The sequence below is a fragment of the Drosophila takahashii genome, chromosome 3L, assembly GCF_030179915.1.
Source record: "Drosophila takahashii strain IR98-3 E-12201 chromosome 3L, DtakHiC1v2, whole genome shotgun sequence".
Classification (NCBI taxonomy): Eukaryota; Metazoa; Arthropoda; class Insecta; order Diptera; family Drosophilidae; genus Drosophila; species Drosophila takahashii.
The window spans coordinates 32,367,694-32,386,073 of record NC_091680.1 but is presented as its reverse complement, the minus strand read 5'-3'; the positions used below and the strand labels follow the sequence as shown (position 1 = coordinate 32,386,073).

At 43.1% G+C, this 18,380-nt stretch overlaps 3 protein-coding genes across 3 annotated transcripts; all 3 read left to right on the top strand.

Moving 5' to 3' along the window:
• Positions 1–3,333: 3,333 nt before the first annotated feature.
• LOC138912963 (uncharacterized) lies at positions 3,334–4,654 on the top strand. Its single transcript, XM_070215009.1, has 3 exons — positions 3,334–3,635; positions 3,759–3,859; positions 4,206–4,654. Exons 1-3 carry the CDS (start codon positions 3,334–3,336, stop codon positions 4,652–4,654), a joined length of 852 nt encoding a protein of 283 aa, XP_070071110.1.
• A 9,836-nt stretch (positions 4,655–14,490) lies between these two features.
• On the top strand, positions 14,491–15,570 carry LOC138912962 (uncharacterized). The gene has a single exon (XM_070215008.1). It carries the CDS (start codon positions 14,491–14,493, stop codon positions 15,568–15,570), a length of 1,080 nt encoding a protein of 359 aa, XP_070071109.1.
• An 857-nt stretch (positions 15,571–16,427) lies between these two features.
• LOC138912961 (uncharacterized) lies at positions 16,428–17,515 on the top strand. The gene is made up of 2 exons (XM_070215007.1): positions 16,428–16,447; positions 16,777–17,515. Exons 1-2 carry the CDS (start codon positions 16,428–16,430, stop codon positions 17,513–17,515), a joined length of 759 nt encoding a protein of 252 aa, XP_070071108.1.
• Positions 17,516–18,380: the final 865 nt, after the last annotated feature.

Below are 18,380 nucleotides of genomic sequence, written 5' to 3'. Positions count from 1 at the left end.
ATGTCTGCCCGGGTGGACATGTCCTTTCTCCGCAGCTCGTGGGAACAAGCATGGAGAAGTTAAATAACAAAAAAACAAGAAAGGAAGCTACCTTCGGCCAGCCGAAGCTTATATACCCTTGTAGATAAAGTAATGCCTACTCGGTGCAGTTCCAGGAATTCCAATTTTGTTTTTAAGTAGTCAAGAATCAAAACGCCTACTTCCTACAAAGTTACAATGAATTTTCTTATATTTGTTTGAATTTTCCTATGGGAGCCTTAAGATATAGTGGTCCGATCCGGCTCGCTCCGACATATGTACTACCTGCAATAGAAAGAAGACTTTCGGGAAAGTTTCATCGCGATAGCTTTAAAACTGAGAGACTAGTTCGCATAGAAACGGACAGACGGACAGACGGACAGACCGACATGGCTAGATAGACTCGGCTATTGGTGCTGATCAAGAATATATATACTTTATGTGGTCGGAAACGTCTCCTTCACTGCGTTGCAAACATCTGACTGAAATTATAATACCCTCTACAAGGGTATAACAATAAACGTAGAGTCCGACACTCTTAAAAAGTCTAAAGTCAACACCAAAGACGACCAAATGGGCAAGGGTGCCGTACCGAAAGCTACATCGACACCAGCCAAGGCCAGCGGACCACGCAGCCAAGTAGCCCCAACGAACCGCCAGGGCCAGTCCAAAACACCCACCAATGCTGGGGCGGCCCACCACCCAAACCAACCGGAGGGAGGTGCAAGGGCTGACCTTATGGTAAGCGCCAGGGCCAAGGAGTTTAACCGGACACCACCTTACCAGGAAGGACCGCTCAAACGGAAGAAGGCTTACCGCATCCTAAAACGTCTGGCCACCAACCCCATACGGGAAGATCAGACATCCAAGGAGGATTACCTGAAGATCCAGGAAGACATAGCCTGGGCAAAGGCGGTAATACCCGCAAAGATACGACAGCAACAAGCGGGAGAGGTCGATCGAAGTGGCTCAACCAGCGAGCAAGAAGGCCAAGACAACCAGCCGTGGCACGTGGTCTAGGTCCTTGGCCGAAGTGGTGAAGGATCGGAAGATCATCGGCGTCGTCGACCAGAACGATGAAGGCGGCAGGATCCCAAGGAGCCAGTGGGGTCTGGTTAGGCGGGCACTTGCAACGGTGTCCTTAAAAGTGCGAGGGATCGGCAGCGCTCTATAAGGCTGCCATTACCAGAGTTGGCGAGGTCTACCCCGGGGCCAAGCTGGCCGTCTGTGAGGCAGCGGATATCCCGTTAAGTCCAAGGGCGAGGGTGTGGTTGCCGTCTGAACCCTCTGAGCCAGAGGCTATTCTTAGCCTCTTGACAAGGTTCAACCCCAGGCTCCCAACAGAAGGTTGGAAGGTGGTGAAGGTTGAGAAGACAGAACGCGTCACCATGAACGTGGTGATTTTTCTCAACCAGGCATGCCTGGAACCCCTGGCAGCTGCGCAGAACTACGGATTCGAAAGGGTGCAACTCCGCATCTACGACACGGACAAACTAGAGGCAGACAATCTGGCTCCATGTGCGTCCTACGAACCCCCGAGCGACGACGAGGTGGAGCACGAGGAGGCCCTCCACGGAGCTCACCGAGACTCTAAAGCAGTTGAGCACCCATGACACGGCCCGATTGGGGCGCAGTGTGCTACAGAACATTGTGAAGGAAGTAGAAGTAGTAGTAGAAGTGCTGCCCTCCTCACCCGCCTGGCAACGGGCAAAATAGACATAGTCCTCATCCAAGAGCCATGGATTGTTGGACACAACATCTGTGGCTTAACAACCCCCACATACAAGCTTTTTCACATTAGGGTAAGGGTAAACCTAGGATCTGCATTTTCACTCAAACACACTTTAACACATTTCTAATCCCACAGTTTAGCGAAGGCGACCTTACCAGGGTCAGGCTGGAGCTAAACTCACACACATCACACCATATCATCGTTTTACCTGGCTCATGACCAAAAGGGGCCATTACCAAACATCATAACACAACAACTCATACACACACACTCATCTAAGGAACTCATCCTGGGTGGAGACTCCAACTCACACCACACACAATGGGAAAGTACAACAAACGTAATGGCCCTACTTTCATCACTAGAAATAGGAGGGAAGTCTTAGACATTACCCTGATATATGATACCCTACTCGACCATCTTGAAGAGTGGAAAGTGGGAGCCGAACACTCCTTCTCCGACCACCGATATGTAGAATTTACAATATCTCTAGAATGCCCTCCCCACGAGAGCATAAGAAATCTAAGATGCACTAACTAGGGGTACTACAAAAACTCATCGATAGAAACCTAAATACTCCACCGACTCACGTACTCGACAGTCATGAATTAGAAAACCTAGTCAATACTTTCACTGACATCTGTGGTGAGGCCATTAAAATGGTCTGCCCAAGCAGAACAGTCAAAACAAAACACAAACCGCTTTTGCGGAACACTACCCTGGCGGCCCTTAAAAGCGACTGCAGAAGTCATTTTAACAGAGCTAAATATAGCAACAGCGAGGCTTTCTGGAACACGTACCATACGAAGCTAAGCCATTACAAAAAGGAAATTAGAGCTTCAAAGCGAAGAGAATGGGCCAACTTCTGCAGTAGCATAGAATCTACAGCGGAAGCGTCCAGGCTCAGAAGAATCTTAGCAAAATCTCCAGTAACCGTTGGATACCTAAAAACCAATGAAGACACCTGGACGGGAAACAGCCAGGAAACTTTAGAACTCCTGCTAGACACCCACTTCCCTAATAACACGCAAGAAGTAGAGGACCTCCATTTAGTGGAGAGCCTCGACGAGCAGAGCATAGACAACATTTCAAACCCTGAACGCATCAAATGTGCGATTAACTCTTTTAAGCCCTTCAAATCACCTGGCCCTGACGGCTTTTTCCCTGCACAACTTTAACGAACAATAGATACTACCCTTCCATGGCTGACGGTCATATTCCACGGCTGTCTGGCACTGAATCACATACCATCCAGATGGCTGGACATTAAAGTAATATTTATACCAAAGGTCGGCAAGCCCTCTCACACCTCTCCAAAGGACTTCCGTCCAATAAGCCTCTCCTCCTTCTTGTTAAAGACCCTGGAAAGGCTAATTGACACACACATCAGACTAACTACCAACCCTAGTTTACTCTCAAATGCACAACATGCGTACCGTAAAGGCAGATCAACAGATACTGCCCTTCACTCCCTAGTATCTTATATAGAGAGAAGGTTCCATAACAAGGAATACTACCTGTCAGCCTTCCTAGACATAAAAGGCGCTTTCAACAATGTCACCCCAACGGCTATCACTGGCGCTATGACGGAACTAGGCATTGAGCGTCCTATAGTGGGACTCATTCACACCATACTCACCAGTAGGGTAGTGAACTCCACTATGGGATCAGCACAATCGACTAGGAACGTTAGTAGAGGAACACCGCAAGGCGGTGTACTTTCCCCTCTGCTATGGGTTATAGTTGTTAATAAACTTCTATCACTTCTAGAGGAAGCGGGAACAAAAGTGGTGGCCTATGCGGACGACGTGGTTATCCTAATGCAAGGAAAATTTCCTCAAACGCTATGCAACCTGATGGAGACAGCCCTATCCTCACTCTCAAGGTGGACAGCGCGCTGCGGACTGGGTGTCAACCCAGAAAAGACAGAATTAGTTCTATTTACAAGGAAGTATAAGATACCAAGTCTAACTCTCCCAAAACTACTCCAAACTCGCCTTACTCTTAGCAACCAAGCAAAGTATTTAGGCGTCATCCTAGACAAGAAACTCCTCTGGGCAGAGAACATCGCGGACCGCACACGCAAAGCGGCCATAGCACTCTTTGCTTGTAAAAAAGCTATAGGGAGAAAGTGGGGCTTCTCTCCCGTAATAGTTCACTGGCTATACACTGCAATAGTCAGACCAATACTCCTCTATGGAATCATCGTCTGGTGGCAGTCCCTAGAAAAGAATTGAACTCTGCATAAGTGGGGCGCTTCGCACAACCGCCACTGAAGCATTGAATACAATTCTGGACCTAGAACCTCTGGACCTGCTTGCCAAAAGCTGGGCAATAGCAACGGCGCTTAGGCTCCGGAAAGCGTCGGCCTGGTCAACAGGCTCATCAGGTCACTCCATTATACTAACAAACCAGCTTTATATACCACACATTACAAACTACGTCCCACCAATAGTCAACTTCGAAAAAAGATACAAGGTTCTCATACCCACCCGCACAGAATTGGGTCACCTCCCTCATCAGATCGAGAACGCCTTCAATATATACACGGATGGTTCCAAGCTTAACTTGCAAAGAGGAGGGGGAGTTTTCTCGCCTGAACTAGATATAAAAGTCTCTTTTCGACTACTAGATCACTGTAGTGTCTTCCAAGCGGAAGTCATGGCAATCCAGGAAGCCATGTCTTACGTGGATACAACAAAACACTGCAACACAGACATCTTCATATTTTCGGATAGTCAAGCAGCCCTCATGGCCCTCGACTCCTACTCAACTAACTCACTTACTATCTCTGAATGCCGCAAATCTCTGAACGAGATGGCCACTCATCTCAGAATTAGCCTCATTTGGGTGCCCGGACAGCGTAACATTGAAGGCAACTGCTTAGCGGACGAACTAGCATGACAAGGGACAACCACCGACATCCTTCGCGATAAGGACACGGTGGGCATGCCCATAGATACCTGTAAGCTTCTCCTCAAACAAAGATTGTACACCCTCTCCAACAACCGGTGGAATACGATCTCAACATGCCACACCTCCAGGCTCACCTGGGGTAATTATAACCCGAAAAGAAATATTTAAAATGTTATTTTTATCTTTTTCGTTTTTTTTTCCCCCTTTTTTGTTTCGGAAATATTAATAACTTTCTTTTAATCTTTTTTATTTTCTTTTCTCTTTCTTTTTAGGAAATAAAATAGTAAAAGAAATATGTAAGCATATTATTTAAATAAAAAAAATTTCCTGAAAATAAAAAATGTCGTTTCTATTATATGTTCAAGAAAAGTACTTTCTTGATTTTAGAAAAGTATTTCTGCTTTTCAGAAATTGTTTTCTAAATTTTATAAAATTCCTTTCTAAAATATACGGTAAATCGCCATCGACTGAATTTCATGGCGAATTTCTTGGTTTTTTGATGGTGATTTCGGGCTGATTTTTTTTTTGAGTGTATTAACAGTTGGACGTAGCCTAGCCAGTAGAGCTTCTGTCTCCGAACAAAAAGGAACGAGTTCGATCCCCGACCCATTATGGTTTTTTTTGTGTGACTCACACTAAAATAGATATTCAATATTATAACTAGCAGGGTCCGTAGCCCGCAGCTTCGCCTGCGAAAATTAAAAATGAAAATTATGCATACCTTTATATTTGCTACTTATTTTAAATTTACAAATTCCTTATTTTTAGCCTGTAGCCGAGAAAAGATTTTATCATAACTTTTTTCTTATTTTCCGCAAAAACAACAGTTTATGCAGCCTACTTAAAATATATAAAAAAAAAACTTGCGAAAAAATTTCTAAAATTCTTATTGCTTGCGTAAGTTAGTTATCAGCTGCACAGAACAGAAACAAATTAATTTTTCGATACAAATACTTACACTAATTTTCTTCAAAACATTAGTACTTTGTCCAAAACATATTTTTTAAATATAGAATGTCATACTGGATTGAGCATGTAATTAAATTTCAAACCGATAAGCATGTAAATCTAGAAAATAAGCTTGTTTTCTTAAAAAAATACACCAGAACATTGCTTAAACATACTTCTTTCTCTAAAAGATAGCTCTCCAAAAACCAATATAATTATTTTGGTTAAGATTTATGAAGTTAGAGGAAATATTTTTGTTTAGGTAACGAAAAGGTAAATAAAAACCAAATACACTTTGCGATTTAGCTAATATGGGGGTTTCTAGAAGGCATCCACTGTAGAAAACTCTTATAAGGGAAACCAATATTTATGCGAAGCAATGTTTTGCTTTATATATTCGACTAATTTAAGAAAAGACATCAAGAAAGGCAATTCCAAATTACTGCATTTTACCATTGATATTTTGTTTCAGTATTTTTGTTTTCACATTAAATTTTCACCTTGATTAGAATTATATTAATAACTAGCTATACCCGGAGCGACTTCGTTCGCTCAAAATTAATTTGCAGTTCGGAAATTAGGTTGTCAGGACTTTCTTATATCTTATTTGCGCGTTTGTTGAAAACCTTTGCGTAAACAACCTTTCTAGAAGATTTTTCCAAAAAGAGAATCCGAAGGCTACTGGTAGAGCTATATAATAAATTAATGCGATCTAAGTAAAAGTAGTGAATTTGTATACCTCACAGGAACACAAAATTAAACTTTGTGAAATTTCCACGAACCATTTCAAGTTTTCCATGATATTTGGGTGCTCCTGAGTAAAAGTCCCATACAAAATTATTTTCCATCACCTACAGGTTCCGCGGTATACCTAAGAATACAAAAAACCGATGTTTTCCGACATTTTGAATTACGTGGCCAATATAAGTGGACTTACCTTTATTATTTTCGGTAGGACCTACTCTCAATACATCACGGCACTACTAAAAAATAGTCTCAATCGTGAAGCATTGCCCATGTCTTTGGAATTCGACGCCAAAGTTGAAACTCCCAAAATTTTCAAAATTTGTGAGATGAAAAAACAATTCTGAGAATTAAATTTTGAATGGAACTAATTTTAAATATTCATTGAATCGATTGTTTATTGTATTCTTTAATTTCGGTTTTTAAGCGTTTTCATGAGGACATTTTATTGGATTTATTAAACAAATAAAACCCCTTTTTTGATTTTATTATCTACTCCTATTTGCTGTCAAATTTCAAATATGTCAAGGCAACCTATAGAATGCGAGTAAATATGTATCTATAAAGGGTGTATCTTTTAAAAAACTTTAACTTCGAACCAAGCCATGCATCCATTTGTCTCTGAGAGCTCCGCAAAGTTGGTCAATTTCAGCATTTTTCAAACTTTGAGGTCCTTTTGCTAAGAATCCTTGCGTCAGGGAACTCTTTGGAAAACGCAGTTTAACTTGGGAATTCGTAACGAATCCAAAAATATAGCATTCATCGAGGTTTATTTTTGGTGCTGCATAGTGTAATTATTAATTTTAAACTCTTCCAATTTTGCATTGGCTGAAAGGAAATGAATAATTTTAATTGTATTTAAGCACATTATGTACTTTTGTATGTATTGCATTGTACAAATCAAAACATTTCCTAATATGCATATGTACATACGTATTTGATGAAAAGTTCGAATCTTAAGATTAATAATTAACTTGGAAACATTTTGGCTTTGTTAACAGAATTTGTAGTAATTTTTTATCTTCTTCCATGGTGGAAATTAAACAAGCCTCTTACTTCTGCTACAAAATGAAAAATATTTTTTGAAAAATAAAACCTAAGCATTTGATCTACACGACTGACTTTTGATCGAAAATCATATTGATCGGAACAGCAGTTTAAGTTTTTAAAATTCAAAACAAATTTTAACTTAAATTGCCTTTTTCCCCTCCCCCTTCCACACAGCACTACCCCTCCCCCACGACAGTTTTCTTGGCTGCTGCTCTCTCGGCCGTCGCTCTCTTGGCATCCGCTCTCTGGGCTTCGCTCTCTCGGCAGGCTCCCAAAAATGCAACGCAATAACTTAGGAAATCTAAATAAATTCGTTAAAAATACTTTAAAAAAATGGTAAAAACTTAGAAAATTAAACTTAAGCATTTGGGCCATAGAATAACCATTTACGGAAAAATCATCTCGATCGGAGCAGCGGTTTAGATTTAATAAATCGGAAAGTTAATTTTAAATATACCCCCCAAATTATGGGGGATATCGAAATTTCTTTTAGATTTCTAATTAAGCCCTTTCAAGACCTAAAATTCTGCAAAATCAAAATTTCGAAATTCCAACCACTTTAGAAGTTAAGGCTAAGTAAATCTAATGATTTTTTGCTCTAAATATGGATATTGGAGCTGTTTGGGGCCACTGGGGGGACATGTCGTACCTTAGTGGGCGCCTAAGCCCCCAATGGAATACTGTGAAAAAATTTGGCTGCTCTAGCTCTTATGGTTTAGGCTGTGGTCGTATCCCCCTAAAAATCGGTCTTTCATTTTATAATTTTTAGAGATAAGGAAGGCAGGTGGGCGGGGAAGCCGTGAATCAAATTGTTTAAACATTTGAATTTGCTTAAACAATATGAGGCCCGTGTAATAAAGAGCAAGAGAATCAATTGATTTGAATATTTAATGTTCTTTTAATATTATCAATGCGATTTGAATTTTAGTTCACAAAAATCGGTTACAAAATGCCTTATGTAAGTATGTTGTGGAAATGTAAATGAAATTTTCTTTTAGCAAAAGGATATCAGTATTATCTTGAATTTGAATTTGAGCGAATCTCAATTCCTTAGTCAGCGGCAATGTGCACACACAATCGTACACACGCATATATGTATCTAATGGCTGTGTGTGTAAAATAATCATTTTTTGGATATATTTATTTTGTGCGTGTGTGTGTACATACCCACCGGGAAAATTCCTCTGGAAAATAACATATTTTCAAGAGGTTTCTCCATAGAAGCGGAAGGGACTAAACCTCATTCACCCCTTACATTTCTTCCATCTCTGGTTTCAAAATACACGGGGGTGACACAAAAAGTAAGGGGGAAATGAGGTTTCTATGTGGTTTTCCTAGGGAATTTACATTTTCCCTACACCGTCGCCTGCTGAAAGAAACATGATTTCCAACACTTTCTGCTAAAAGGAACAGGATTTTCAGCACACAAAGAACCACCTTCTCCCTTTCCCGGTGGGTGAGCAAATCATTGTTTGTTTTTGTTTTTTACAGTTTAAAGTTTGTCGATAACTGAACATTTGAAAACTAATAAATAGTTTGCTGATCGGTCTTTTGCATTTTAAAAAACAGAAGCAATTTTAAGGAAAATTTCGACTGTAAAATTCAGCTTAATGGGATTTCTGTAAGGTCTACCGATATTTTAAAATTTAACGTTTACTTAAGAAAAAGGCGCAAAAGAAAAGATTTGCGACATAATCGATTTTTTAACCGCGCATTTAAAACGTGTTATGAGTGTTGGCTATGGTATTTTCATTTTCCCCTTGCGCGGTCACACTTAAAATGCGACTGCAGGACATACATACATGCATGCGCCAGCAGAACATACATACAAACATATGGGGAGGCCGTGACGTCACATCAGGTTAGCCAAATTTGAAAATATTGGGGACTGGATTAAGGATGCTGAATCTCCAAAAAATTTAAATGCTGTTATTTGCGGGTATGCCAAAAGATTATGAACATCACATTTTTAAACCATTTCAACAACATTTATAACAGAGAAATGGCAAAAGAAAGAATTAAAAAAAAAACAAATCGAATTTTGGTGCACTCGTTTTTTATTCTACAAAGTACCCCTTATGCGGCTCCTAATTATTTTAGTAATTACTGTGATTTTTCTAGGTTTTTATGTCAATCCGTTCTGGGTGGAATTTGCTACTGACCGTTTTTTTAATAAAGACAAATATTGATTTAGATAAGAAAGGCAGGTGGGCGGGGATGCCGTGAACAGCTCTTGGAGTTTCTCTTTTTTGGAGTAAGACAATCGCCTAGGTGAACAACTGAACGGTTTTGACTTTTCTAAACTTAGCTTTATTTTACATTTAATTAAGGGGTTGTCTGGTCTCTGTTGTTCTACGTAAGTGCTTTTGAACATTCTGTTAAATGTATCAGCAATTTCTTTTTCAACTTCTTGCCCTATTAAATACTCTGGCTCGCTAATTGCTGTGTAATTAATTTCCATTAATTCTTTTACAAAAATACTGCCACTTAAGTCATCCTCGTGCTTCGCAATCCTGTAACTCGAATTCTTGCTCTGCGAATGTTCGTGCATAACGACTCCATTACATAATTTATCACATGCAACTTCTGTTACTATTTCTGTAACAATTTCCATAACAATCTCTTCTGAAACCACTTCCATAACTATTTCCTTAACAATTTCTTCTGAAACTACTTCCATAACTATTTTCATAACAATCTCTTCAAATATCATTCCAAATTTCAGCTCTTTCATAAGTAAGCATCTGTAATACCTCTGGACTGAAGCTCAGACCACATTCTAATAAAAAATTCTTCACAAGAACTACATTATGTCCCATAGATTCATTAGCCACGACTGTTAAATGAAAATGAGTTTTTATTGAAATTTTTAAGAATGAAACAAGAGACTCTTCCATGAGTAATTAACTGGCTTCTGTTAAGACCAAAGTATTTGTTGCCTTCAATAAGTAGAATGGCGCCTTCTGGGACCAATGAAATTTGTATGTAAGAAATGAGGCTTCCAGAATCTTTGAGGCATGCTGTATGTTTGCGCAATTTGCGCTTTTATAATGAAATATGTTGAATAGTGTAAGGCGGGAGCGCAATAAAGCTTTCATCGCGCTCGCAAATTCGCCCCGTCTCTCGCCCCTTTCGTTAAGTTAGGCTTAAGCGTTTATATATTGAAATTAAAGAGTTAGTTGTTATATGAATCTCATTGCGCAAACTCCCTTTCGTCGTCGCCAAAAATAAAATATCAAATTTCCCTGCAATCACAAGTTTTCGCGTTGTAATACAAAATAGTATTAAATTTTCATGGTGACCCCGACGTGATTAGCAGTGGAACTCGAGTTGTTATTTTTTTTTTGTGAAACAAGCAAATTAATCAAATAAATCGCGCCGGCCCCTTTTTTAAACATTAAAGTGATTTGTTGCTGCCGATTTAATTCGTCGTTGCTGCCGCCAAATAAAATTGTTGCCGCCAATTAAATTTGTTGGAAGTTTGGAAGCTGCAGTTTCTTCGATTTCCATTGCCTTCTGTTGTTCTCAATCGCCGTTAGCTGGACCTGTGTAGTTGTTGTTGCCGCTGCTTGTCGCCAGTTGCTGCCTACGTTATTTCGTCGTGCTGCCGCTGGAAAATTTTGGCCGTTATCGCCAAATTCACCGCTTTTATCCCCTACGCACAGGAAGAAAGGCATATGGATTCGAAGAGGGAAGTTACCGACGGATGTGAATCGTCCCACCAGGTATAGAGTGTTAAAAGTTGAAAATTAATCTGTGGCGTTTTGTAAATTGTGTTTTGGCTGATCTTTCAACTTTTTGCATTCGTGTGAAAAATTCGGTAGATAGCGAGCATTCTAACCAAGAAATAAATAAAACTTGCATGCACTAACGATTATAATTCTGATAATTCCATACAAATATACGTATTTCGAATTATAAATACATAAGTGAATCGCTTTGGACCAAAATCAAATAAATATTGGTCGGCATCCTGGTTTTTCAAAAAAAAAAATTCCCCCATTTCTCGTCGTACTGAACACCAATTATAGCTTTGCAAAAATTTGTTGCTCTTAGTTATCGGTCAGTGCATCATTCTCCGTTAGCATTGCGTTGTAGCAGACAGCGCAGCCCGTTCTTTCGAGTTCTATTTCGTCGTTTTCGTTTTCGATCGCTGGAACGGTGCAAGCGTTGCCGTTGCCTAAACGCTTGTTCGTTTTTTGGTGTTTGAGCTTGGCGTGTGCTCTCCTACACGACGTGCGCTCGGCATATTATAATTATTGAATTATTATAGTATTATTAATTCCTCAATTCATTTAAATAACTCCCCTGCACTGTTTGCTTTCAGCCTATTCCTCTCGTTGGTTATTATTTTTAAATTTAATAAATTTAAAAACAAATTTTTGTATACATTTACATAAATACAATTTCAAAAATAAAAAACTAAAATAAATTAAATTATAAACTCTTCGATACCACAAAAAATAAAAAATGCCAAAATCAGAAAGTAACAACAAGGACATCGAAGGGTTGAAAAACCAACGAGATGGATATATAAAGAGTATAGAGCGAACGCAAAAATATTTAAAGGAGGGTCGATTCTCCTTAAATACGGTTGAGTTAGAATGTCGATTAGAACTCCTAAATACGCACATTGAAAATGCTTCCCTTATACAGAATAAAATTGAAGCGAAAGATGGAGATGATGAGTACCGCGAAGAGTTAGAAGAGACTGCGATAATAGCAAAATCGTTGCTAATTTCCCTAATCGCGGAAACAAAGCTTAAGAGCGTTGACAATTCCGCTCCGCCGGCAACGCGCACACCCCAATGCCGTTTGCCGAGCGTTGCTCTTCCAACCTTTCGTAACTTCTGTTGACAAAGATGACACGCTGCACGATATCGAAAAATTTAACCATCTAATATCGTGATGGCTGGAGACGCGCTAGGAACAGCGAATAATTACCCAAAAGCCCTGGTTAGCCTAAGGCGGGTGTACGATAATGATTGTTTAATTTTTTTTGACATGTAAAGTAGTTCTATAGCTGGGATGAAACTCAGTCATTCCAGGGTCTCTTTACAGAAAATATTTCTATCTTTAAGACAGACAGGATAACGGACGAAGACTGTGTCGGGTCATAGAGGGGGGGGGGAGAGGAAAGTAGAGGTCCGTGTAGGCAGGAGCCGACCCCGTCAGCCGTGGGTCGGTTTTTTCCAGTCCCCAAAGACGAAACTGCGGGAAAATCCGATACCGTCACCCGGATACCGAATTCCCGGCCCGAAAATTGGAGAAAACAGGCCCCGTCACCCGGTAGCGCGTTTTCCAATCTCGGCGTGGGGAAACCTTCCGGAGGGGGGAGCCCCCCCGTTACCCGTGGGCCAGTTTCCCCGATCCGGAGGCGAAGGCAAAAGCACTGCCCGGGTTGCCGGAGGAAAGAAGGGCCCCGTCATCCGTAAGCCCCCCATCGTTCTTTTGACCCGGTAGCGTGGGGCACTATTCCCGAACACTCCCGAACACTCCCGAACTCTCACTAGCACGTTGTTGTTCTTTTACGTCACACTTTATTCCTTACATTATCCCTAGCCTATCCGCCACTCATGTTCTCCCACTTTTGGGATTTAGGGCCCTCGGCCAGCTTACCCCTCTACTCCTCCTGCATCCTTTGGGCAGCGGCGTCGATTGATTATTCCAAATCTCTGTCCAAGTTCCTGTTTGTTCGTTACTCCGTTGCCGGCTCTCGAGGGACTGTCTCGATCCGCGAATCGCTAAGCTTCGGCTGCCGTCCTCTGCTCACGATCGTCTCGGCTGCTGCGCTGTCGGGCAGAGGACCCCTTCGTGTTCAGCTTCGGCTTCGTTTCAGCTGCGGCTGCGTTCGGTTGCGGCTGCGTCTCGGCTGCGGCTGCGTCTCGGCTGCGGCTGCGGTTGCGTCTCGGCTGCGTTTGCGTCTCGGCTGCGGCTGCGTTTTCTTCTCTCCTCTCCCGCGCGGTGTGCGTGTGGTTTTTCCCTAGGTGTTGGTGCCCTCCGTGGGTCTTTGCGTTGTCTCTTATACTATCCTTATTTACTTATCTACTTAGTTACTTATCTACACTTATTTCTATAAAAAATGTGGGGTATTCCTCACAGACAATATATCGACACTGTTTAATCTGCCAAAGATTTCCCAGCCATCAGCTACAGCCTTGAGAAAACTGATCGACACAGTCACAGCGCTATACGATTCTCTTTTGTCCATTGGGGATGACAAACGTATTACGAATGCCATCCTCCTCCATCTAGTAATGGGCAAAGTCGATTCAGGAATCGTGAGCCATCATGAGCGTCCAAACAAAAAGTGACGAATTAGTTTTGGCTCGAGCGCTGCTCGATTCTGGTTCACAAGTAAATTTTGTGACCGATGATCTCGCTCAGAGACTTCAGATTAAGAGAGAGGACGTGTGTTTGAGCTTGCGGGGCATTGGTGGAACTAATGCTCAAGCAACCAAGAAAATTCACACGATAGTTAAGTCGCGAGTGGGTAGCAGTCAATTGTCGTCCGAATTTTACATACTATAAAATATTTCTGATTGATTTAAAAGTATCCGGATCAAACGGTGAACACCAGGGGCTGGAGGGTGCCTGAAAATATTCAATTGGCAGATCCATTCTTCTTCAAGCCCCAAAAAATAGATATCCTTATAGGCGCAGACTCGTTCTTTGAACTATTGTCAGTCGGCCAGATAAAGCAATGGCCTGAGTTTCCCATTTTGCAAAAAACAGTTCTCGGCTGGATAGTGTCAGGGAGATGTGCCTCAAAAAAAATAAGAAATACGGAAAAGTTGGTACATCTCAGCTGCCAGGAGGAAGTGTTGGAGTCAATCGACACAACCCAGCAGAAATTTTGGTCTGTGGAGGACTTGCCGCCCAAGGCCAAGGTCCATACTCCTGAGCAGCAACTTTGTGAGCAACACTTTGAGAAAAATACTCAAAGATTGTCGTCTGGGAGATTTTCGGTTCGTCTGCCGTTCAAATCTGACCCAAACACTCTTGGTTCATCATATGAAGTTGCAAAACGTAGATTTTTGTCGCTTGAAAGAAGATTATCCAAAGATCCTTCCTTAAAAAAGATGTATCTGGAATTCATGGAAGAATATGAAGCGATGGCCCATATGTCTTCCACTAACAATAAAATTCCAGACAGTCCGCACTATTTCATTCCGCACCAATGCGTGCTGCGACCTCAAAGCACCTCGACAAAGTTGAGAGTGGTATTCGACGCCTCGAGCCGTACATCGACGCAGGTCGCGTTGAATGACATCTTGATGGTTGGCCCCACCATTCAAGAAAAGCTGTATTCGACCCTGCTTCGGTTTAGACTGCACAAGTTTGCGCTTGCAGCAGACGTAAAAAAGATGTATCGTCAAGTAATAGTGGACGAAGCTGACCGAAACTTGCAGCTCATAGTGTGGAGACGAGATCCATCTGAGTCTCTAAAAATCTTCAAGCTGAACACCGTGACTTATGGAACTTCGCCAGCCCCCTATCTGGCGATTCGGTGTTTAATGCGGCTTGGAGAGATCGCGCAGGATTCGTGTCCAAAAGCCGCCAAGGTCATTCAGAATGATTTTTATGTTGACGATTTGTTGACTGGCGCCAGAAGCGTTGAGGACCTGTTAAGCCTTCGAGAGGAAGTTTCTCAGGTATTGCAAGAGGCAGGATTTGAATTGGCAAAGTGGTTTTCTAACTGCCCAGAGTTATCCGCATCTGAAAGCGCTGTCATGCCGCTAACGGCAGACTCAGACGTAACTAAGACCCTTGGCGTGGTTTGGTTGCCGGGTAAAGATTACTTTCAATTTCGGTTGGATGACTCTTTCCTGGATCTTCGTGCGACAAAACGAAACATACTGTCGGTGACTGCCCGACTTTTCGATCCGCTTGGCCTGTTGTGCCCTCTAGTGACTAGGGCAAAAATGTTGTTGCAGGAACTGTGGCTTCGAAAGTTAGACTGGGACGAGTCGCTGCCGATGCAACTGCAGACATCTTGGGAAGCTTTCAAGGGAACGCTGTTGCAGCTGCCCAAGATCAAGGTATCGCGATTCGTTCATACAGACGCCAAACTCCCGGCAGAAATACATGGTTTCGCTGACGCTTCCATGCGAGCATATGGAGCGTGCATCTACGTTCGCGCTAGTACCGCTGAAGGTTAAAAAGTATCTTTATTGACAGCAAAATCCAAAGTAGCTCCCCTCAAGACGAAAACTTTGCCCCGCCTTGAGTTGTGCGCAGCTCACCTTCTTGCGGATCTTTATAATCGTGTAAGACCATTGCTTAATTTTCCGATCACAAAGGTGTTCCTATGGACGGACTCGGAGATCACTCTGCATTGGATCAAAACGCATCCGTCGTCGTTGTCGGTTTTCGTCTCAAATCGAGTTGCAGAGATCCAAGAGTGGTCGGAAAAAGCAATTTGGCGACATGTCCCCACGAAAATAAACCCAGCGGACATCGTGTCACGGGGATGTGACGTTGAGGAACTCACAGCTTCCATTTGGTTCGCTGGGCCGTCGTTTTTGCTCGATGCAGAAAAAGATTGGCCTGTGAATCGACACTTCGAAGTACCTGCTGATGTCGTGTCGATGGAATTACGGAAATCAGCTTTGGCGCTTGTGGTTATCCCAGAGCCTAATTGTGTGCGTCAGAAAATAGAATCCTTTTCGTCGCACATAAGGCTTCTAAGGGTTTTCGTGTGGGTCTTTCGGTTTATTCAAAGATGCAAAAAAGTGTTGCAGCCTTTTGAAAAAAGTATTACTCCAAGAGAACTGATTTTTGCGTTCGAGAAAATAGTGGAAGTGATCCTATCTCACGATTAGCAACGGTAATATTCAAAAACTAAGCCCTTTTCTCCAGGAGAAAAAACTAGATTGGTGTTCCTCGACATTGCTGCGAGTTGGGGGTCGGTTATTGAATGCTCCTATCCCGTACGAAGCCAAATTCCCGTTGTTGTTGTCGAAAGGCTCACAGTTTGTTAAAGCCTACGTGTCCTACCTGCACGTCACAAATTGTCATGCTGGCCCTCGAGCTCTTGTAAGTCTGTTGCGAGAAAAGATATGGTTGGTGAATGCGCAGGATGTTTGCCGCAGAACAGATCGGTCTTGCATTTGTTGCTTTCGGTGCAAGCCTCAACTCTTGACGCAAATCATGGGGAACTTGCCATTAGACAGACTTCGAGCTCTCCGCCCTTTTAATATCTGTGGTGTTGATTTTTGTGGCCCATTTAACACAACGTATCGTATTCGTGGTAAGCCGCCGTACAAATCATACGTGGCATTGTTTGTATTTTTTGCGTCCAAAGCGGTCCACTTAGAGTTAGTGTCCGACCTCACCACTGATGCGTTTTTGTTGGCATTCCAAAGGTTCGTGAGTCGACGCGGGATTCCGGAGAAGGTGTGGTGCGACAACGCGACGAACTTCGTCGGAGCCGATCGCCACATGAGAGAGTTCCGGGCCCGTCTGGAGGAGCAGGGGGGCGGTATCGCAACATTCGCATCAAGAAGAGGATGCGAGTTTGTGTTCATACCGCCCAGAGCACCTCACTTCGGCGGACTTTGGGAGGCAGGTGTGAAGTCTGCAAAGCACCTGTTCCTTCGGACGGTCGGCGAAGACATCCTGACCGCGGAGGAGCTCGGAACTCTCCTTACCAGCGTGGAGGCCGTTCTCAACTCCAGGCCCCTCGGAGCGATCAGCACGGATCCCAACGACGGCGAAGCACTAAGCCCAGGCCATCTCCTGATCGGCGGGCCCCTACTAGCTCCACCCTCAGCAGCGCTCCCGGACCAAGTCAGCCCAACCTGCTTGCGACGATGGCGCAGTGTCTCGTCTCTCAGGCACAGGTTTTGGCAGCGATGGTCCCGGGAGTACGTCTCGAGCCTCCAGGCGAAAAACAAGTGGCACCAGGAGGTTCCAAACGTCGCCGTGGGAGCTCTCGTCGTCGTCGCCGAGGACAATCTTCCGCCGCAGCAGTGGATGATCGGTCGGAACGTGGCGGTGCACGTCGGCGCTGACGGCAAGGTCCGAGTGGCGGACGTGAAAACAAAGGATACGACGTATCGGCGAGCGGTCCATAGGCTGGCGGTGCTGCCTGTAGCGTGCTGAAGACGGTGGTCCTTCAGGGGGGGGGCGGTGTTTGCGCACTTTGCGCTTTTATAATGAAATATGTTGAATAGTGTAAAGCGGGAGCGGGAGCGCAAAATAGCTTTAATCGCGCTCGCGAATTCGCCCCGTCTCTCGCCCCTTTCGTTAAGTTAGGCTTAAGCGTTTATATATTGAAATTAAAGAGTTAGTTGTTATATGAATCTCATTGCGCAAACTCCCTTTCGTCGTCGCCAAAAATAAGGTTATGGGACGGAATACCCTCGATCACCTGATCCAGAAGTTCGTCGTCTAATGCTTATTCCATGAGCCAGCATTATTTTATCCTCTAGGTACGCGACAAACTTCTCGCCTACTGTCCAGTTGCGTATCTCAAACAGACGACAAGCCTCCGACTTTGACAGTTTCTTTTCAAACACCTCCAGCATCTGCTCGCACAAAGTGTCCACACTATCCAATACGCGCGTCGGGGTGACATGTAGCCAGTCGTTGGCACTGCCCTTCAACTTGCATACAAATAGCATGTATAAATGTACTCCGCTGACGCCGTAAATCGTCGCTATGTTTTTCATCTGTGAGATCCACCTCTTAGCGCAAGTGCTTCCATCATAGTCGACGAGAACTTCTTTAGCTAAACAAAGTGCCGATGTTGATGATTCCAAAGAATTGTCAGTCATTCCAACAGCTGCTGACGTAGCTCGGTCTAACTGGCAACTCGGGCTCCAAGCAGCGAGTTGGCATTGCGAAGATTGTCCAACACTAGTCCAACTTCAAATGAACCATTTGCTGAAGTCTGGCCACCCATCTGTGTTGCCGTGGTGTTAGCAAGTCCGCCCTGTGCTAGAGTTGCCAGATCGCTGAGTCCCCG

What these genes read in the sequence shown, in the direction of transcription:
- LOC138912963 (XM_070215009.1), top strand. Translation starts at nt 3,334, where the DNA reads ATGACGGAACTAGGCATTGAGCGTCCTATAGTGGGACTCATTCACACC. An exon ending in GCCCTATCCTCACTCTCAAG is followed by an intron (nt 3,636 to 3,758) that starts GTGGACAGCGCG and finishes CCTTACTCTTAG; the next exon opens with CAACCAAGCAAAGTATTTAG. An exon ending in GGCCATAGCACTCTTTGCTT is followed by an intron (nt 3,860 to 4,205) that starts GTAAAAAAGCTA and finishes TCCCACCAATAG; the next exon opens with TCAACTTCGAAAAAAGATAC.
- LOC138912961 (XM_070215007.1), top strand. Translation starts at nt 16,428, where the DNA reads ATGCTGGCCCTCGAGCTCTT. An exon ending in ATGCTGGCCCTCGAGCTCTT is followed by an intron (nt 16,448 to 16,776) that starts GTAAGTCTGTTG and finishes GGCATTCCAAAG; the next exon opens with GTTCGTGAGTCGACGCGGGA.
- LOC138912962 (XM_070215008.1), top strand. Translation starts at nt 14,491, where the DNA reads ATGTATCTGGAATTCATGGAAGAATATGAAGCGATGGCCCATATGTCT.